The sequence below is a fragment of the Acinonyx jubatus genome, chromosome A2, assembly GCF_027475565.1.
Source record: "Acinonyx jubatus isolate Ajub_Pintada_27869175 chromosome A2, VMU_Ajub_asm_v1.0, whole genome shotgun sequence".
NCBI classification, from domain to species: domain Eukaryota; kingdom Metazoa; phylum Chordata; class Mammalia; order Carnivora; family Felidae; genus Acinonyx; species Acinonyx jubatus.
This window is the reverse complement of record NC_069383.1, coordinates 162,942,225-162,963,333: the sequence shown is the minus strand read 5'-3', so window position 1 is coordinate 162,963,333 and position 21,109 is coordinate 162,942,225. Positions and strand designations below refer to the sequence as shown.

The 21,109-nt window shown below is 66.1% G+C and overlaps 2 protein-coding genes across 2 annotated transcripts; both read right to left on the bottom strand.

Annotated features, from left to right (window-relative positions):
* Positions 1-851: 851 nt before the first annotated feature.
* LOC128315004 (translation initiation factor IF-2-like) lies at positions 852-3,734 on the bottom strand. The gene is made up of 3 exons (XM_053220311.1): positions 3,597-3,734; positions 2,298-2,671; positions 852-1,315 (listed from the first exon to the last, which is right to left on the bottom strand). Exons 1-3 carry the CDS (start codon positions 3,732-3,734, stop codon positions 853-855), a joined length of 975 nt encoding a protein of 324 aa, XP_053076286.1. The 3' UTR covers position 852.
* A 3,211-nt stretch (positions 3,735-6,945) lies between these two features.
* CACTIN (cactin, spliceosome C complex subunit) lies at positions 6,946-20,123 on the bottom strand. The gene is made up of 10 exons (XM_027049223.2): positions 19,908-20,123; positions 16,963-17,443; positions 14,049-14,144; positions 13,390-13,535; positions 12,343-12,505; positions 12,124-12,238; positions 9,011-9,203; positions 8,273-8,395; positions 7,864-8,156; positions 6,946-7,662 (listed from the first exon to the last, which is right to left on the bottom strand). The coding sequence occupies exons 1-10, from the start codon at positions 20,072-20,074 to the stop codon at positions 7,172-7,174; spliced, it is 2,268 nt and encodes a 755-aa protein (XP_026905024.1). The 5' UTR covers positions 20,075-20,123; the 3' UTR covers positions 6,946-7,171.
* Positions 20,124-21,109: the final 986 nt, after the last annotated feature.

Sequence of the window (21,109 nt, the reverse complement as noted above, 5' to 3'; positions counted from 1 at the left end):
CAGCGACTCCTTACCCAGCTCCTGACACGCGCACGGAGTTTCCCTCCTCGGCAGTGGGGTGGGGCCTCCGGTGGGAACACTGAGGCCCCGGGAGAGGTGCGGGGGCAGCACGGCGGGGGGGGGGGGGGGGCTCTCCGCAGTGACCCGCAACCTTCCCCTCCGCGGCAGGGCAGGGGTGCGCGCTCTGCCGTCACAGATTTGGCCTGCATTTGGATTCCCCTCGGGACGGGGCACTCTCTCCCTCCAGAGCTGGAATGCACCGTTGCGGGACATTCCCGGGGACTTGGGCTGTGCCTGCGACCACTGACCTAACCCCAGGCTGGAGTGACCGTGAGCTAGGGGCTCCTCCTGGGCCCACAGCGCCAGCCCCCGTGGGAGGCTCCGTGAACTGCCGATTCGACTGCTGATTCACCCGGAGACCGCCTCACGCCTCCCGCGTCTGGGAACAAACCTGTGACCCAGAGCTCTTGGCCCCAGGGGGAGGCTGGAACCTGGCCTGACTCCCCCTGGCCACAGCCTCTGGTTTCCAGTCCCCTCGGGGACAGGTCCTGGTGACAGCTGCCTTCCCGAGTTCCCCAGGCAACCACGCCAGCCCGCAGGGGCACCTGGCAAAGCCTCCCTTCCCCTCCCCCCACCCCCACCCCCAGACGGGCTGGGAGGGGACGGCAGGGCCCTGTCCTCGCCATAGCCCGAGGTCCACAATCAGCACCGTGTGGCCCTCGGGGGAACCCATCCTCCTTTCTGTGCCTCGCGGGGAGGCCTGGCGCCCAGAGCCGCTAGACAGACTCAGGATTCCGTGGCCCAAGAGCGGGGAGGTTTGGCTTTGAAGGACCAGGGCTCTGGAATGAGGTTCTAGAGCTTTGATGGGAACGTGGCTGGGTCCTGGGTCCAGAACTTCCGTCTCAGCTCCTGGCTCCTCCCTGGAGGACTGCCGGCCCGCCCCGGGGGCGTCGTCAGCCCACCTGGGTGAGGCCTGGCGGCTCCTTCCAGCTGCCCCAGAGCCTCAGGCACCAGGCCTCCCATGCCCAGCCCCCTGCGGAATGCGATCTCCGGTTCCCAAGCGCCAGGCCCCTCCTCTGCCTGTGGGTCGGTCCCTGGCTCTCCTCCCCCACCCCCTCCTGTCCGCCGAGCCAGCCATCTCTCAACACGTCTCTCCCCCTCTCCCCCGACTCCATGGCTTGCGAGGCCCTCTGTCCCCGCGCCCAGGCTCACCCAGACTCCCGCAGGGGCTACGCTGACCTCTGACCGGCTCGCCGGAGTCCCAGGCTGGGGGGGGGGGGGCGGTAAACTGTGCCAAGCCTCAGTGTCCCCTCCTCTGTGAAGCGGGGAGACCCACGACACTGAGCCGCCTGCTGGCATTCCGGCTGATTTTCTGGGCCCGACCTGCTCCCACCCAGGCCCCTCCCTGCCGGGGAGCCTTCCCTGCCCTGCGGGAGCTCAGAGGTCGGCTCCTGGCCAGCCAGGCGCACGGGGGCAGCCCTGAGGTGGCCCCAGCACATTTGCTAAGTGCTCTGAGCGCCGTCCAGGTGACCAACGGTGTCACCTTTTCAGGGACCAGGCCAGCCTGGGGCCTGACGCAGGCTCGCAGGCCCATGGGTGTGGACCTCTCCACAGACACCGCACACAAATGTCAGCCCCCAGGCCTGCCCCACCTCCCCTCACCACATCATGAGGCTTAATTTCCGGGACCTTTTCCTGTTTGTGACACCAACCCGACCCCCACCCCAGAGGGTGCAAAGTGGGGCTGCCAGCCTCTGCCCCACTAGGTCTGAGCCCAGACTCCGCCCTGACTCAAGGGCCCCCCCCCCCCCCCCCGTGAGCCTCAGTTTCCTTATCTGTACAGTGGGTGCTCTCCAGGGCTCGCCACTCACCTGCACAAGAGGGCAGGTGTGAGGTGAGGGGACAGGCCTGGGGGCCCTTGGCCGTGGTTGAGGATGGGCACTGAGTTACAGGGATGGTCCCGACGTGGGCTGAGACCGGCCACACACGCACAGACACGGGCTCGCAGCCACGCCCAGCGCCTTGCACCCTCCCTGCGGCGCCGAAGGACCCTGAGCGGCCCCGCAGGCTCCCAGGGAAACACAGAGGCACGTCGTGGGCCACACCGGGACAGGCCCCGGGCGGACAGCAGGGGCACGACGGCACACTCCGGTCGCAGACCCGGTCTCGGCACCGCCCGGGGACACCTAGCACCTGGCGACCGGCGGACGGGGGGGACACACCCACAGCGGGGCGGGCCGCCGGACACATCCTGCCCGCGCTCACGCCGCGCCCCTAACCTGGCGGGCCGGCCTCACCTGGAGACGACGATCCGTGGCCTGCGCTGGGGTCGCCCCTGTCGCACAGCCCGGCTGGGCGACGTGCGGGTGTCGGGCTCAGGCCGGGGAGGGCGGAGCGGGGAGCAGGGCGGTCGGGCCTCCCGGGGTCCCCGGGGAAACCGAGTCACGGCCGGGGGCGGGACGCACAGAGGACCCCGGCGCTGCCCCGTTTCCGCAGGGCACGGATGGAGGGCGCGGCAGCTCAGGACGCCCGGCTGCGCGAGGTCCTCCGGGGCTGGAGGAGGGGCGACGAGTCCTCCCCGCCTGGAAGCGGGGTCCGCGGGGGCTAAAAATAGCCCAGGATGGGGGCTCCGCGCAGCGGCCCGCGCCCTGTCGGTCCCTGTCTGTCTCTCCTGCGTCTCTCACCGGCCCCTCCCCCTGGCGCTGGCCACGCCCCTCAGGCTTGGCCTGGCTGATGGGGGTCAGGGGGCGCGCCCCAGCCCGTTGGGCACCCGGCTCGGCCCCCTGGACTCAGGGACAGGGATGCGGTGGCCGGGGCCCTCTCGGGGGACTGTAGCCTGGGCCCGCCCCAGCTGGGCGCCCTCTTGGCACTTCTGCAGCCAGACCCCGCGTTATTCACCATCTAGGCAGCACCCGAGATCGGGAGGGGCCGGGCGTCCCCCTCCCCCCCCCCCCCCCCCCCGGCAGAATCAGGCCCCGAGGGGCCCAGGGCTCTAAGCCGGTGAACCTGGTGGGGCTGGGCCTGGCACACAGTAGGTACCTAATCAATGCGGGGGGCGGGGGGGGGTCTGTTTAGAGGGGAGGACGGGCGTCCTGCTGAGCCAGGCTTTCCTGGAGCAGGTCGGTGGGACGTGGTGGGTCGTCGCATTCCGGGGGAGGGTCCTGTGAGGACAAAGGCTTGGAGATGGCAGTGAAACCGGCGAAGGCGACCGCCCCTGGAGGGCCGCCTGCAATGAGGGGTCCGTTTCCCCCTGGCCTCCACCCCCCACCCCGGTGTCAGGTGGGAAAGGCTGTCGGCCCGGTGCCCTCAGGACTGACGGGAGGATGAGGCGTGGGCTCCCGGGCAGGGTCCACTTCCTTTTGAAGACCCCCCCCCCCCCCCCCAGACCCAGGGCTCTGGGCCAGTCTCCTCAGCCACAAAAACAGAGGGTGACCAGGCTGGGGACGGCTACAGCACGGGCCTGTGCTAGGCGGTCTTTAGGTGGGTGAAGGGGGTCCGGGAGCCCTTGAAGCTGCGTGCAGGGCAGGACTTGGGCGTGGAGGGATCCCCTGGGCCTCACTGGCCCCACGTTAGACCCCGAGTGGGCCAGGACTGACCGGTTTGGCCTTGACTCTGCCCCACCCGGTGCTTGGGGGTCCGGGAGGGTCGCCTGAGGTCAGGCTCTGAGTGAGGACCACGTGCTCCCGCCCTCCCCTGCGTGTCTGACACCCCTTCTCTGGCTGCCCCTCCACCATCCTTCCGGCCTCCAAGCCTTTACTCACAGCCAGCATCCTTCCAGAAGGCCCCTCCCCTGCCCTAGCCCATTGTCTGAGGCCCTGAGGCGGTGAGCCCATTAGCTCTAATCCTCCTCGGTAGGGGATGTCCCCAACTCCCAACCCCGGCCTCGGGCAGAGCCCTGGCTCAGAGGACTCCCCCCACCCCGTAAAGCCTACCCTCCAACCCTCTTCCAGTGCAATTCTGTGTCCTGGCCCCTGTGGCAGGACAATGTGGAGTCGGACCTGCCCTCGAGGATGCCCCCCCAAGGATGGACAAAGAAAGACCACCTTCTGTGGTCAGGCAGGGCCCAGAGGTGAGCCAGGAAGGGGAGGGTCAGGGCTGGGGCTTTGTAGGATGGGCAGGAGTTCGCCAAGTCTGAGAGACACGGTGGCGACAGACACTCCCCGTTTAAAACTTCAGAGACGAGGCCGAGCATGCGGCTTCTGGGAATCGCGAGGCAGATGTGATGCAGCGGCTGTGGCGCAGGGCTGGAGGGAGGCTGTCCTCTCCCCACTTCCTCTGGCCCGAGATAACAAGGGCAACGTCCCTTCTGGGAACGGGCCACGGCGGGGAGAGACGCTCGTTGTGAAGACGGGGAAAGACCGGGGGGGGGGGGGGGGGGCGTGCCCGGCTGGCTCCGTGGGTGCAGCGCGCAACTCTCTTGGTCTCAGGGTTGTGAGTTCGAGCCCCAGTTAGGTGTAGAGCTTACGTTAAAAAAAAATCTTAAGAACAAACAAAAAAGATGGGGAAACTGAGGTCCGGAGGGAAGAAATGATGTGTCCACCGCCGCGTGTGGGTGGGATTGGAACATGAGCTGTGACTTCCACCGCCTCCTGTCCTCCCTGCCTCCCCGACCCCACCCTGCTCAGTCAGCTAGGGAGGCCCGGGAGGGGCGGAGATGGCCTGGGGGGAGCGGACGGACGGTGGGAACGAGGCCAGGCTCAGGATGTGCCCCCCGTGGCTGTGGCTTCCGGTGGGGGCCAGGAAGGGAGTGCCTATTCTTAGCCTCCACAGCCAAGGGCGGAAAACGACCCGGTGGGGGGTGGGGGCAGCTTAACGCCCCGGGTGGACCCTGGGCCAGGGTGGGGGCCGCGGTGCCTCCCGTCTGCCCGAAGCGCCTCCCTGACCCCCAGCGCGTGGCCCTGTCCGGCTCACTCACTCACCGGCTGTGGCTCCCCAGTGCCCCGGGGAGGAGTCCAGGGCCTGGGCTGTGGCCCTGCCCTGGGCTCACCTGCAGCCCCTTCCTGCCCCGCGCCTGTGCCCCTTCTCCGGAAAGTCTCGTGTTCCTTCCGGGGTCCCCCAGACCCACTGCCTGCCCCCGGCCGTAGCCATACCTCGAGCTGGGGGTGTCTGAGCCCAGCCCTCCTCCCTCCCCCGGGGGGCTCCTGGCTCTAAGCTCCCACAGGTCGGGAGGGGGCGGGGGGATGGCCACTCCGTTCTCCCTCCTAGTGCAGCCATCTCCCCCCCAGGGCCGGGTCGTCACCCCGCCAGGACTGCAGAGGGGGGTGTGAGGGGCTGGGACTCTCGGGGGAGCAGATGCGAGAAACTGATGCCAGGACATGGGCAGTGGCCCGGGAGGTGGGATTCTCCAAGCTGCAGAAACCCGGATTCTAACCCTGACCGCTGCTTTCCAGGCCCGAGGATGAGGATGCGGGCGGCCTCGTAAGGACAGAAGCGCGCGCCCTCCCATGGAGCCAGGCGGGGGTCCGGATGGCGCCCGTTAAAGGCCTTAGGCGTCCTGTGAGCAGGCAGCCAGCTGGGGCCAGAGTGCCTCCTGGGCCCGCCCCACTCAGCCCTGCTCCCAGGGGCCTGTCGCGACCTCAGGGACAGCGGCACCCGCCAGGAACCAGCTGGTGCCAACCGCCTAGATCCAAAGGAGATTCTGAGGTCGCTTTGACGGTCAAGTGATGTCGTCTGCCAGGGGGTCTGAAGGGCACAGCCGTGCCCCATATGATGCCACAACGGGTGCTCCTCACCGCGGACCATGGTTTGGGCGGGCCGGGGTCTGCGGCTCGGAGGCCCCTTGACCAGACGCACCTCCGGGCTGAGCCAACACACCGTGCTGCCCAGCAACCTTGTGTGAGGGCAGAGCTGGGAGTGACCGGCGGCCTGGGGAGGGTCCATCTTGGCTGTGGACCCCGGGCCAGATGCCTCCCTGTCGTGGGGGGTGGGTAGGTACTAAACAGCATCCCTCCACCCTCACCCCCACCGTGGTGACCACACCACAGACGTCGCCGTCATCCCCTGGGGCCTGGGAGGGCAGCTACTCCTCTTCCAGCATCGGCTCCTTGTGGGAAGGGCAGGGGCGAGAAGGCCTGTGGACTTCCAGAAGCTTCCTGAGGGGCTACTGCTGCTGACTATTTTGAAGTGTCATGGTTGTTTTTAAAAGGTCTTTCTCAGGGCGCCTGGGACTTTGGGCCCAGCATCGGGCTCTGTGCTGACAGCTCAGAGCCTGCTTGGGATTGTCTCGCACTCTCCCAAAAACAATAAAGCCAACAGTTAAAAACTAAAAAATTAACCAAGAAAAGGTCTCCCTAGCTGTGCTGAGTGCCTCGGTTGCGACGCGCCCGCCGTGGCTCCCCAGGACGTTACCGGCCAGACTGCTGGCTGAGGGGCGGGGCGCCGGTCTGCAGAGCTTCTGAAAATCTAGAAGTACTCTAAAATAAAGTGTTTATTAAAAAAACATGCAACTCCGTGAATAGGCCAATTAAGTGAAAATAAGGTATTTCCCCACACCTTAAAAAAAGTCGTTTTAGAGAAACAACCTAAAATCTTTCCGGGGCGTCCGGGTGGGCCGGCCGAGGAGCCCAGGTGGGGCTGGCCCCCCTTCCCACGGAGACGTCTCTGTAACAAAACGATGCAAGAAACGTTCCTGGGGCGCCCCCTCCCCCACCGCTGGCAGCGTGTGACCCAGCCGCGGCCGCACCTGTCAGGCCCGCAGAAACGCGGAGGCAGCTCCGTGGTGGCCGGGAGAGGATCGTGGGCGGGGGGTGGGGGGCACCCGGGCCAGATGGGGGGGGGGGCACCGCAGCGGCACGCACAGAGGCCGGGGAGGCCTGACCCGTGGCACGCACAGAGGCCGGGGAGGCCTGACCCGCGCCAGCACCGGGGCGGGGCCGGATGGGGGACCAGAGTGCGGGGGTGGAGGGGGGCGGGGTCCCGGAGCCGCACAGGACTCGCGCCCGCCCCCCCCCCCCCCCCCCCCCCGAGGCCTGGCACCCCCAGCCCACGGCAGGTGCCGTGGGGGCAGGGCTCGGGCCTCAGTTCCCCCGACCCGTCCTGCGTGTGAGGACCCCGGGCCGGCCTGGCCGGCCCGCCTGCCGCTGTCCCAGGCGCGCTCCCCCGGGGAAGGCGGGCGTGGGCGCGGGGAGGGCCCGGGGAGAGGTGGCGGCCAGTCCGGGAGGGGCCCCGGCCGTCACCGGCGGTAGCGGTAGCGCTTGAAGTGGAACCAGAGCTGGAAGATGCCGTTGGCGAACTGGCAGCGGAAGCCGTGGCGGTGGGAGTACTCCCACTCGCGGTTGACGATCTTGAAGGCGATGTCCTCGTAGGGCGGCCCCGCGTGGAAGCGCAGGGTGGCGAAGTCCTTGTTGTCGGCGCAGGCCTCCAGGAAGTACTCGGGCGTGGAGCGCTTGTCGATGAGGTCGGGGTAGAAGATGTTGAACTTGTAGCCCTGCACGATCTTGGGCGGCGGGTTGTCGAAGTCGTAGTGCGTCTGGTTGTACTTGTTCCACTCGAAGCCCGTGTGCACGCGGTTGAAGAAGCGGGGCTTGCGCGGCCGGTACTTGTCGGCCCACAGGTAGGCCTTGCCGGTCAGCGGCATCTCCACGCTGAACTGCGCCTCGTCCTGGCCCATGCCCTCCTTGGCCCGCCGGAAGAAGATGTCCTCCGCGCTCTCGCTCGCGTCCCCTGCGGGCAGGGCGCGCGTCAGCCGCCCCTCCCGGCCCCGACCTGGTCGCCGACAGCGGGCCCCCCTGGGCGGGGGCACCGACGGCGTGTGTCCCCACCCCACCCTGAGACCGGAAGGGGGCGGGGGGGGGCGGGACCTCTGTGTGCGGGCCCAGGGCCCCCCCAGGGGCTCGGGGACGCGTCTCCCCGCACGGCCCTCACCTGTGACCTGGAGCTGCTGCCGGGACAGCTGCAGGCGCTGCTGGTCCTCGTCGGGCTCCAGCACGTGCGCGTCCAGCGGCAGCTCGTGGGCCGTGAGCAGCCGGGGGCTGTACTTGCCCGCGTCGTAGTCGTCCAGGCTCTGCTGGATCAGGTCCTCCTCCATGAGCACAGCCTCCCCGTCCGCCTCGCCCTCCGCGGGGGCCGCCCCTTCCGCCTCCGGCTCCCCCGAGCCCCCCTCCGAGGAGGAGGAGGAGGGCCCGGGTGGGGTCGGGGCAGGGTCCTCAGGCTCCAGGCTGCGGAGGAGACGAGACGAGACGGGAGGGATGGCGTCGGGCGGGGCGGGCCGCGGGGAGGTCGCGGGGGGCGGGGCTGCGGCTGCGGGGCGGAGGGGGGACCTCCGGCGACCTACCTGTGGCCGGGCGACGGGGGCTCCTGCTTGAGGATGGGGAACAGAGGCTCGCTCTCCACACCCTGCTCCTGCTTCAGCTTGTACAGCTTCTGCCGCAGCACGTCCTGGTGCCGCTCGCGGAGCCTGCAACGCCGGCCGCGGTCACCCCCACGCCCGGGGCCCTGTGTCCCCCCCCCCTCTCCCGCCCGCCGATCTCATAACCCCCTTTCGCTCAGAGAGAGGACCTGGAGCCTGGGGGAGCAGCAGCACCGCCTTCCCCCCCCCTCCCCAGGCCAGGGCTGTGGAGGGTGGGGGTGGGGAGGGGCGTCTGGGTCCGGGTTTGGGACTCAAGGCCACAGACCCTGCTGGGAGGACCGAGTCCCTGAACGGGGGATTCGGGGGACTCGTGCGCCTCGCGAGCCACCGAGCCGGGCTGAACGGCACACGGGACGCGGGGGCAGGGGCGGCGGCGAGGAGAATAAACTTAGAGACGCCGCCGCAGTTAGCAGCACACACGGCCGTGTTTACACAGCGCGGCCAAACACGCTGAGAGTCTGTACACGGAGGGTGTGCAGTGGGCAGAAGGCGCGCGGGGGTGGGGGGGGTGTGTACAGGGAACAGGGGGCCTGGGGCCCGCGTGATGCCAGCTGACCCCCCCCCCCCACCTCCTGCGCAGGCCCCGCCCACAGCGTGCGTGTCCAGAGGGCCGCAGCGGCTCCCCGGGGCCCCCGGCGTCAGTGACGCCGGCGTGACGCTGACCTGGCGCGCGCCATGTGGGCTCGAAGCTGCTGCAGCAGGCTCTCCCAGTAGCCCATGTCCAGGTTGGGGCCCCCGGCCCGGATCTTGCCCTCGATGCCCTGGAAGATGACGTGCAGCTGGCCGTACGTCTTCCCCTTGAAGACCGACTGCACGTCAGAGCTGACCGAGGCGTTGACCCCTTCTCGCCGCTCACCTGCGGGGGGGGGGGGGGGGACGCTCAGCGGGGGGAGGGGGCGGTGGCAGGGCTCCCGACCTTCCCTTGGCCCACACGGCTCCTCCCCCTGACCCTGGCTAGACCCTGCTAACACGGAGCTGGCACCGGGCCGCGGACCCTAGTCGGGAAGGTTCTGAGTGGGGCTGGGGTTGCTGGGCGGACATTTCTCAGCCTGGCATCCGGCTCTGCCAACTCCCAGCCACCACTGCGCCCCCACCCACATTGGAAGAGCGAGGAGGGACGGATCGCCCGCCAGCCAGACTCCCAGGAGTTCGGATTTTGCCCTGTTACTCTCAGCTGTGTCATCTTGGGTAAATAGTTCACCCTCTCTGGACCTCAGTTTTCCCTAGTAAGGAGAGCAGCTCCTTTCCCAGGCACTGCGGGAAATCCTGACACTGCCCCGGGAAGGCAAGCCTGCCCCTTCTCGGTCCCATCCAGATTTAGCTGGGGACACAGGGACATGCCCCGGCTCCAGACTGAGAAGCCCCTGAAGGCAGGGCTGGGTGCCACCTGACCCTGCCTGCAGCCTCCTTGTTGCTCGTCAAACACACTGAGCCCTGCCCCAGGACCTTTGCACATATGTTGCTTTCCAGCAGTAACATGCTCTTCCTCATCCAGCCTGCCTCCCAGACCCCACCAGTCGAGAACCCTGTGGACCGGGAAGCCTTCCCTGGACCACCAGGTTGCTCCCCTCGGCCTGGATGCCTGATTAGTGGCTTCCCCAGGGCAGGGGCCTTGCTGGGCTTCTGACTGCTGCCTCCTAGCACTGCGAGAACTCGGCGTGCAGCTTCTGGCACGTGCGGGGTGCAAGTGACACGTGCTCCCGGCTAAGAACCGGCTTCTGACACCACGGCCACCACACACTGGCTCCAGCGGAGCAGACGGGCTCAAAAAGGACCCAAGTCCCTCTAGGCAACCACCGTAGGACCCCCGAGTCAGCATCTAGACACTCGTCCCCTCTGCCGACACCTGGATGGCCCCAGGCAGCCCTGTCTCAGACCACACAGACACGTCAGGGCACCGAAACTGCCTCCCGCCGGCAGGGTCGCACCCCGTGCACACCCCCACAAGCCCCCTCTGCCACACCGCGGTGTAGAGATCGAGTCGCGGGTTCAGATGCCGCCCGAGCATCCCGCGGGGCCCGGCTGGGTCCAGGCGGGGGACGGAGGGCTCTGGGACAGCAGCTTGGGGAGAACCCACAGGGAATGGTAACGGGGCCCCCCGTCGCAACACCCACACTGCGGCGCGCCCATGTACAGGTAGACTTTCCCATTAAAGGCGAGAGAAAAAGCCCAACTGAATTTACAACCACAACACACAGCACTCTGCGCGTCTCCGGGAACGATATTGGAGATCAGGCCGAAAAGAGAAACAGAAACACAAGCTCATCTCTGAGGACACCCGGAGCCAGCTGGGACCCCAGCCAGGACAGGGGAGGAGGGACAGTGGACGGAAGGGCCTCCGCTGTCACTGAGAGAAGGGAAGCGGCCACAGAAGGGGGCAAATCGGCAGCTGGCAAGAGACGATGGGGGACTCGGCGCAGGGGACCCCCGGCAGGGTGGCCCTCACTCTTCCACAGCCGGTGGGTCAGTGTCTTGTGTGTCTGGGGAGCGCCCCGCCCCCGTCACCTGGCAGAGCACAGACGTGACCCGTTTCCCGAACTACACGATGTCCAAGAACTTCCTGCCTTCCCCCACAATTTACTGGAGGATGTGTCCCATACGACGAGGGGACAAAGCGCAAGAAAGGGGCACGTGGGGTAGTAAAGAGGGGCTCCAACACGAGAGAGTGAGGAGGCAGCGCGGGGTGATAGACGACGTGCACAGGGATGAGGGGGAAGGAGGCCTGGGGTCACCGAGGTGACCCTCTGAGGGGTCTGGCCACCTCGCCAGTTCCGCGGGAGGCCCGGGCCTGGATCTGTGCCCAGAGCCACACCTGTGGCAGTCAGGGCCCTTCCGCCCAGAGGCCTACACCCAGGGCCTCACTGCCCCCAAGGGAAATCGCTCCACACGTTTCCCAGAGCAAAGGATTTCCTTCTTTCTCTAGAAGTTACTGCAGGATGTGCTGGCTGAGAGGGCGCAGGGAAACAAAACAGCACTTAACAAACATGACGAAAGACATTCCTCCTTTTCTTAAGAGGAAGCCGTGCCCCCAACCTGGGCTGAGTAACAAGGGCAGTTACATGGGCCTGGGGGAGGGGTGGGGGGCAGGCACTCGAGGCCCCTGGGGGTGGAAGGGGTGGAAGAGGGAGGAGCACGGTTGGTCATCAGCTTCTAGAACAGGGGTCTCACCCAGGGTGATCCTGCCCCCAGGGGACACCAGGTGATGTCTGGGGACATCTGTGGCTGTCACGACTGGGGGGGACTCCTGACAATGGGGGGGGGGGGTCAGGGCCGCTGCTCAGTACGCCCAGGGCCCAGGACGACCCTCCCCCACCCCCCGAGGGTCACCTCCCTGGACACTGCGCGGAACCCTCTGGAGGGAAAGGAAAGCGAATTAGGAAAGAACACCAGATTCAAGAGACCGGGGCTCTAGGGGCTTCCCCCACAAGTGGACAAGTGGGGAGCCGCCCTCCCTCGAACACACCAAGCTTCTGGCAAAAACCTGAAACCGAACAAAACAGGCCCCTGCTGGCGCCACTCCCGGGAAGCCCCGCGCAGACGCTAAGCGATCTTTGAAGGAAGGGAGCCCCCGCCCTGGGCTGAGCCCCCCACCTGAGGGGGAGCCACAGCCTGCCACTGCCCCCTGGTGGCTCCCGGAGAGACCTTGAAGATCCCCGATGGGGAAACCGAGGCAGGCGGAGAGCCCCGGTCTGAGACAGCTCTCAGCGCGCCGGCGCCCAGATACGGGCCCCCCAAGAGCACGGCGGGAGCTCTCCGGTCGCGCTGCGCGGGGCTACCTGGGCCCTTGCCCGAGGCCTCCAGCTTGCGGAGCTTGGCGATCTCGTCCTCCGTGATGGTGGTCATGTCCCGCCAGAAGTCCGCGTTCTTGCCCTGCTCCAGCTCCATGTACACCTGGAGGCGGAAGGTACGGAGGGGCGGGGAGGGGCGGTGAGGGGCGGTGAGGCGTGCGGGGGGGGGGGGGGGGGGGGCGGCGCGGGGGCGGGGCCGGGCGGCACCTGGATGTCCTCCAGCAGGTCCTCCATGTCGGCCACGGTGAGCCCGTTGAGGAAGGTGTAGGGCTCGTGCATCTCCACGGCCAGGTCATCGTCCTCGGCGCTGATGTACTTGGCCAGCAGGTCGATGGGCTTGGCCCTCCCGTCCCGGATGCGGATCTTGGAGCTGCCAGGGAGCAGGGAGGTGGTGTCAGAGCCCAGGAGGCCCCCCCTCCCTACCTCCTGAAGACCCTGCTTCGGGGGTGGGGTGGAGTGGGGGGGTGGCTCGTGTGGGCGCCAGGGGAAGAGCCTGGCCTGCAGGGGGTGGGGGACAAGGAGGTCTTCCTGGAAGAGGGGGCATTGGGCGGTCGGAAGACACAGGCCAGGGCCAGAGGGGCAGAGAGAACCACCTCCTTCTAGTGGACGATCTGCTCCCCCAGGGGCGGGGGAGGGTCTGAAGCATCAGTGCCACACCCAAGGGGACGCGTGTCAGAAACGGACACTTGTTCTACCCCAAGGGAGCCCCGAAACCAGGTAGGTCCGAGCCCCAGGGGCTGGTGCAGCTGGTGGGCAGCAGGACAGAGGGGCTGGGAGCAGGCTCCTCGTGCACACGCGCCACCGAGGCTCAGACACCTGCCGTGCGGCCTCAGGCGTTCCCCTGCCCCCCAGGAACCTCGTGTTCCCCGTCTGTAAACGGGGCTGATGAGCACGTGGCCCCGCGGGCTGCAGCGTGCAGAGGGAGAGCCACGGTCGGTACCGCGAGGGGCCCGGCACCTCGCTCAGCTCGTGTGGCACCACGACACGGAGCAAGGATCATTCGGAGGTCTCCTCGGCACACAACTCAACGCGGGAGACAGGGGGAGATGGAGATGGGGGGGGGGGGGGCATCAGTGACAGGCTGGAGGGAGGAGCAAACAGGAAGTGGTGCACGCAACAAGGGGCACGTAGGGACTCCCCGGGGAGGCAGCGGGTGGAAATCCGAAGGGCGGGAGATTGCAAGCGGAGCAAAGGGCCCGTGCAAAGGCCCCGGGGCAGACGGGGCTCCGGGTGGGGGCGAGGGGCGGGGCGCACCGCAGCTTGGCCTGCTGCAGGTGGAAGTGGTCCTCCTGCTCCTCCCACGTCTTGAAGTGCTCGGCCTCCTTCTCCCGCTGCAGCATCTCCAGCTCCTGCTCCCGCATGGCCTTCTCCCGCTCCCGCTCCAGCCGCAGCTGCTTCACCTGCAGGCGCATGGGGAGGGTGGGGTGCTGCAGACGGGCCTGGCTGGGGGTCTCGTGGGGCCTGCCCTGCACCCTCTGGGGCCACGGGGGACCCTGGGGTCCGGAGTGGGACTACAGCCCGGGCCTGGCCCCAGCCCTGGACGCGGACTGGCCAGGGAAGCCCGAGACCTCAGACGGACCCTAGGGCCGAGGAGCTTCTTTCTGCTGGAGACAGGGCAGCCAGGAGCAGCCGAGACCGCTCTGCCGCCCGCCCCCCCCACCCCCCCCCACCCCCCCCGAAGGAGGCGTCTGAGAGCAAGGCCCGGAAGTCTCGGGGCCCTCGGGGAGGTGGAGGGAGACGGCTTGTCGGAGACGCAGCCCGCACCCCTGGATCCAACCGTGTCTGAAGCCAGCCTGCCCGGGGGTTTCTGTGTCCACCCACCGGGTCGGTCCTTCACTTAAGCCAGGGTGGGCCAGCCTTAGGCCCTCGCGAGGGAAGGCCCGGCCCCTGCAGGCCGGCCAGGGCAGCCCCACCTTCTGCAGCTCCAGGCGATTGTCCTCCTGGATCCTCTTGTTCCGCTCCTTCAGCTCCTTCTCCTCCAGGTGGCCGATGCCCTTCTTTTCCAGGGCCTGGAAGGGCCAAGCACAGGCCCGCTGAGCAGAGACGCCCCCGTCCCGCCTTCCCGGGCACCGCCCTCTCCAAGATCCAGACGCGGATCCGGCAGGCCGAGCGGCGGCTTTGCAGGTAAGGGGGTCCGGCCCCGAGGAGCGACGTGCCTGCGGCCACAGCGCCCTGACTTCCTCCGAAGACGCAGCCCCCTTGGCGTTCCCAGAACCAGCGTGACAGGGCCGCTTAGAGCAGCCTCCGGCACGGGCAGCACCTGCAGTAGCGTGCAGCGGGGAGGTGGCCGCCCGCCCCGGGGGCCCCCGAGCGTCACTCACGGGAGCACCCCACCCGGGACCTGCCAGGCTGCCGCACGCAGATGACCAGCTGGGCCAGCTCGGGGTGCTCACGCCCTCGGCAGGTCCGACGCCCGATGCGAGCGGGCAGGGGCACTGCGGTCCCCGTGCTCACAGACCCCTGGGACACCACGCCCCACAACAAACACTCGTTCCCTGTGTCCTCACCTCCTGGAGGGCGCTCGGGGCGCAGGGTCTGCAGACCCCTCGAGGACTCCGACATCACAGCTGCTGCCCTAGCCGGGGGCCAAGCCCGCACTTCCGGATGAGCGCTCCCCCACCGACCCGGCTCTGAGGGATGTTCGAGGACGCCCCTGCCCCCCCCCCCCCCACACACCTGCGCTGCCTGGTTTGGGGCCACCCCTTGATGCCTGTGCCACCCCCTGGCCTCCCCAGCCTCAGCCTGGGCTGCCGCCTCAGGCGTTAACGGTGACCGGACTTCTCACCCCTACGGCCACGCAGAACGGCAGCCCAGGGCACGGACGTGAAGCTGGATGGCCCGGTTCCAATCATGCTCCGTCACTCACCGCGGGAGACATCGGGCAGCCGCGGCAGGGAGAGTCGGCTCACGGAGAGCGCTGTGAGCAAGGCCGGGCACAGAGCACGTGCTGATGCTCGGCACCGCGCCTGCCCACTCCGCCAGCCGGTGGCCCCGGGACGGGGGGACAAGCGCGTGGTGCTGCCCAAACCGTGGGCCTGTCCGCAGAGGCCTCAGAGGCTGAGCGGGGGCCGACCCTCCACGTGCTTGTCACAGGAGGGGCCGATGGCCTCCCGTGGGGCCAACTCCCCAGGGCCGCTGCGGCTCCAAGAAACACTAGGGAAAATGTCTGAGCACACGCGCGTGCAAATCACACCAAGCTCGCTCATTTGACGCTCACTGAGTGCCGACCGTGAGCCAGGCTCTGGGGACAGAGCTTGCCCTGTGGAGCTCACGGCCTGGCAGGAATCACACGTTATGGATCAGATCCCGTGTTTAGATGTCAGCTTTGCAACGAGACCTCTCTGGGCCCGCTAATTTTATTTTTGGATGAGCGAGCGCAAATGGGGGAGAGGGGTCGGGGAGGAGGAGGAGGGAGGGAGGGAGGGAGGGAGGGAGAGAATCTCAAGCGAGCTCCATGCCCAGGGCAGAGGCCTACTTGGGGCTCGATCTCACGACTGTGAAATCATGACCTGGGTCGAAATCAGGAGTCGGGCGCTCAACCAGCTGAGCTACGCAGGTGCCTCATGGCTTGACTTATCCTACTTTTAATGTTTATTTATTTTATGTTTGAGGGGGAGAGAGAGAGGGGCAGAGAGAGGAAGGGAATGCACGCTCACGAGTTGGGAGAGGCAGAGGGAGAGGAAGACACAGGACAGCAGAGAGTCCGACGTGGGGCTTGAACTCACGAACTCACAAGCCGTGAGATCGTGACCTGAGCTGAAGTTAGACGCTCAACCGCCTGAGCCCCCCACACGCCCCGGACTGGCTGATTTCAAACTACAGCCAGGGCATCCCGACACCTGCCTGCCTTCTCTCCTCTGCACGCTCTGCTAATCTGCTTCTCGACAGGCTCTCCTCTACGAGACGGCTGGCTCCGCGGGGATCTCTCTCCTGCTCGCTGACGCCCGCCAGGGCCCACACGGCCTCCAGCACCAGCGGGCGCACGGCACACGTTTGCTAGTAAAGCGCTAGGGAGGGCGAGGCTGCGCCGAGAGGAAGAGCACCTGTGGGGCCGAGGGGGCCGGGCAGGCCCTCAGAGGCGGGAACGGGTGAGCTGAGATCCTCAGGAAGGAGAAAGAACCAGCCAGAGAAAGAGGTGGGGAGGGTCCCGGGTCGGGGAATGGCGAGCACAGGCGCCCCGAGGTGGGCTGTGTGTTCAAGACAAAGGCAAGAGACGGTGCCTGGAGCGCATGCGGTGAGCGGCGGACCCCTGGCATCTGACCGTGGCCGCCTGCTCTCACCCCCCAGGCTCTCCCTGCCCCCTCTCACCCCCCACGACGAATGGGTGCTGGGTTAGCGTGAAGCTGTGTCCAAAAAGATCCGTCCATTCACCAGCCCGGGAACCCGTGGAGATCTTTAAAACAGGGTCTCTGCGGGTGTAATTAGTTAAGACGAGGTCACATGGGACCTAAACAGTCTCCAAGCTGATGACTGGTGTCCTTGGAAGAAGGCAGAAAGCGGGACACAGAGGCACAGGGCGCAGAGGCGCAGCCTCCAGGGCTGGGAGGGAGGGAACGCCCGTGCTCTCAGTCACAAGCGCGAGGCGGGACTGGCGGGTAAGGGACCGTGTGTAACTTTCGTCGAGAACGAGGTGTTGGCGACGGGGACCACGGAGCATCTGTAACCGGAATCCCGCCTTGGGCGAGCGACGCAAAGGCCCCAGAGGCCGGGCTCGTGAGCGCGCGTGCGCGGACGGAAGACACCCCTGAGGGCAGCGACCCACCCGGGCGCGGACGGAAGACACCCCTGAGGGCAGCGACCCACCCGGGCCGCGCGCCCCGGACTCACCTTGTTCCAGATGAAGGTGCCCAGGAGGTTGTTGTCGCCGAAAGGGTTGTCGGTGTTGGTGTAGCCCATGTACTCCTCCCCCCAGCCCATCTTCTCCCGCTTCTTCCTCTCCTTGGCCTCCTTCTTGGCCAGCCGCCGGGCCCGCTTCTCCTCGGGGGTCTCGAAGGCCTTCATCAACTCCTCCTGCTGCTTCCGCTCCTCCCGCAGCCGCAGCCGCTCCTGCAGGCTGTGCTGGTGGCTCAGGGCCGCCGCCGCCTCCCGAGGGCTCTGGGAGCGGTCCGGGGAGGCCGAGCCGGACGCCGAGGAGCCCGGGGACCAAGAGCGCGTCCGCCGCCGGCGGGCCCACCGGCCCCGCTGCTGCTCCTGGCGCTCGTCATCGGAGTCAGACTGGGAGGACCGGCCCCGTGAGCGCCAGCGTGGGGGCAGCGGACTCTGGCTCTGCCGCCTTCGCCGCCGCCACCGGTGTTCGTCCGAACCCGACCTGGGGAGGGAACCCGCAAAGGTGCGCTCGCTGCCAGTCTTTTGTTCGACAGATGTTCACTGAGCACCTGCTCTGCCAGGCGCTGTTCTAGGTTCTGGGGACACAGCGGTGACCAGCAGTGCCACCCACGGTCCCCGCCTTTGGGAGGCTCACGTCAACAGATAAACACGCAGCGTGACCCTAGGCAGAGCTACGAGTCACAAAGAAGAGTGACTGAGCGTTAGTGGATGGAGATCTGAGGAGGCAACTGGACGATGTGGGGGAGGGGGCTACAGGGAGAAAGTGATCTGGGCAGCAGTCACAGCAAGAGCAAAGGCCCTGGGGCAGGAATTTACTCGGCGTGTAAAGAAGCAGTGTGGAGGCCCATGTGGCTGGAGAAGAGCGTGAACGGGGGGAGGGAGGAAGGAAGGGAGGGCAGCGAGGCAGGCTGGGGCCAGACGGCACAGAAGCTCTAAGTGGAGGAACCAGAGGACCTGATCTGTCCAAGGCGACAAGAGAGAGCTTACGGAAGGTGGTGTCTACACTGGTCCCGCAAGCTGGGCAAGAGGGAACTGGACTAAGCGTCTCGGGACTGAAGAGCCAGGGAAAAACACCGGGCAGGGGATGGAATGTGCGAGCCCTAGAGATAGATTCTTTAATGCTCAGGGCCCCTTGAACGTGTACAGCAACAACCAAATCTCTTTATTTTGTTAAATGCCCCACCTATGAAGCTCGGTGAAAAAGCCTACGCCCTGGAAACCAATTTCTCGGGAGTCCCTACATGCAGACTACGCATTCGGTCAAATTTTCATAAACCACATCGACTCGAATTACGGACCTAGGACGGCTGGTTCTTGTAACTCAAACACCAGAAAACAGCAAACGAAAAACATGCAGGCATGACAAGGCTTCCTGCTGTACGTGAACCAGTGGGGAAAACACCAACACCAGGGACCCCAACCAGGGTCAGCAAGCTTTCTCTGTAAAGAGCCAGACGGTCTGGGACACCACTGTGCTGTCCCTACTGCAGAAGCAGCCCCGCACAGACAGGAACAAAGGGACATGGCTGGGTCCCAATACACTTTCACTTGTGCACGCCAAAACCCGAATATATTCGGAGACCTCATACAATTTCCACACGTCATGAGATACTACTTTTGACTTCTTCCTCACCATTTCAATACGTAAAAACTGGGGCGCCTGGGTGGCTCAGTCAGTTAAGCGTCCGACTTTGGCTCAGGTCATGATCTCCCCATTCCTGAGTTCGAGCCCCACATCGGGCTCTGTGCTGACAGCCCAGAGCCTGGAACTTGTTTCAGAATCTGTGTCTCCCTCTCTTCCTGCCCCTCCCCTGCTCGCCCTTTGTCTGTCTGTCTGTCTCTCTCTCTCTCAACAATAAACATTAAAGAAAAAAAAATAATAAAAACGTAAAAACTATTCTTGGTTCACAGGCTATGGAGTCTTGGAGCCACAGGCTTGTAACTTTTTGGAATTCCTGGCTTGCAATGATCTTAGGAGACTCAAAAAAGGAAAAACCACCTTCTCAAATGTAGAGGGAAATCAACCATGTCTGATTACAGCCACTCTGGCCATGGGGTGAACGGGCCCAAGGGACGGGAGACTGGGCATGCTGGGAAAGCCCCCATGGAGATCTTGAGGAAACTTGGGCCACAGTGGGGCAGGGACTGGCCTGAACGTCACGGGTCACATCCCGGGACCTAGGTCTGGAAGTTGGTCCCTGGCACCGTTCTCGTCCCTCTATGCGGGAGGAGACTCCAGTCAAATGTGGACAGGTGTCCCATTTCCAAAAGAAAGGGGCTGCTGGCCGCGTGGAAGCTGAGACCCAGGTCCTAGGAGTCAACCCAGTCCTGCCTCCTGTCATCAACAGTTCTTTCGTCTGAGACCCACTTCCAAGAGCAAGTGTTGCCGCCCCGACTCATGAAATCCCTCTCAGACCTACCCATTTCCCCACCGAGCCTCCCACTGCCTCCTCTCTGACAGCCACCGCCGTCTGTTGCCTAGACAACTGCACCATCCTCCTCCTCCTCCCCCCGCTCCCCGTTGTCATTCCAGCCAGCCTCCTCAGTCCCTTTCCCACGCGAAAACCGGAGGAAGTTCCACAAAGTCAGTCAGACCCCATCGCTCTGCTCAAAAACCTCCCCATGGCTCCCTACCTGCCTCCGAGTAACGGCCAACCCCGTCACCACGGCACACAAAACTGCACGATCCGGTCTCCTCTTACCGCTCCGACCTCGTCTCCTACTCCCCTTCCCGTCCCGCCTCGCTCGCTGCGCTCCTTCCGTTCCCTCCAACCACCAGGTGCCCTGCCTGGAACGCCGCTCGCCTTCCTTTCGCTGCCTGGTGAACTGCGACTCGTACTCGGACGTCCCCTTCTCCAGGGAGCCCTCTCTGACTAATCCGTGGGTCTCTGGCTCCCCGAGGGCGGGAGCCGGATCCTCAGCGCTGTTCACGCAGAGACCCCTACCTGCGCTCCCGGCTCTGCCGCCTCCGCCTGCGCCGTACTTCGTCGTCCCGGCGCCGGCGGTCTCGCCGCTCATGGCTCCCGCTCCGACTTCGGCTCCGACTCCCGCTCCGTTGCCTGCGGCCCCTGCGACCAGCCGACCGCGAGCGCGAGCGTGTGTCCCGACCCATCAGCTGAGACGGTGGCGGCAGCGCTGACACAAATATCCGGGGCCTGCGCCGGGGGCCTTCTTCCCCTGCGGCGCGCGCCTGGCTGCCCCGTCCGCGCCTGAGCCGGGAGATGGAAACCTATCTCGCCGCCCCATCCCGAGGGGACTCCGACTCCCCGTAACTTCCCCACTGCCCTCAAACGTGGCCCGCGTGACGGACTTCTGCCGGACTTTCGTCTCCGGGGTTGGGGGCTCGCCCTTTAGGCAGTGCTAGGGGTAGCCCCACGTGGGTCCTCGCGCCTTGGTGGGGGGCGGGGTTAGGGGCCGTGGGCGGAGCCAGAGCGAACCAGGAACTGCGAGCGGGGCGGAGCCTGGGGAGGCGGGACCAAGAACAATGGGCTCCGAGGGAAAGTGGGGCCGACGTGGGCGGGGCCCCCAGGGAGGGATCAGGAGGAGGCGTGGTCTGGGGGCGGGGCCAGGGGAGGCCAGCCACGCTAGCGAGGGCTCAAGCCGGTGCGGGCGTGAAGCTGCGAGGTCGTCGGTTGAGTCCAGACTGCTCCGGAAGGCGACGGAAGGCGACGAACTGAAACCAGGTCGGAGAATGAAGAGCCTTGAGGCTGGGCCGACCCTTGAGAGCGACCATCATTTTCCATCGCTCGAAATGAATACCTATGTGTTTCAAGGGTTAAGTTAAAAAAAAAAAAAAAACTTGGGTAACTCCACGAATTAACCGTCAACCCATTTTACGGACAGTGAAAGTGGGGCTCAGAGATGGAAAGTCACTTCAATAAACAGTGCCCCCACAGCCCCAACGAGGCAACAGGGAGCTGGGATCTGAACTAGGTTGGTGCAGCTTTGTTCTGTGGGTGCCGGGGTGTCACAGGAGGGCTCTGAGCAGGGACAGATGGGCTGGGGGCGGGGGGCACGCTGGTGGAGTCCCTGCTGGACTCGTGAGGAGGTTGGACCACAGCAGGCAGGTCCTGAAGACCCTGAAGTCCTGTTCCAAGCTCCCCCAGCCCACCCCAGAGGATGGTCCTTGATATTCTAGTTCGAAGCT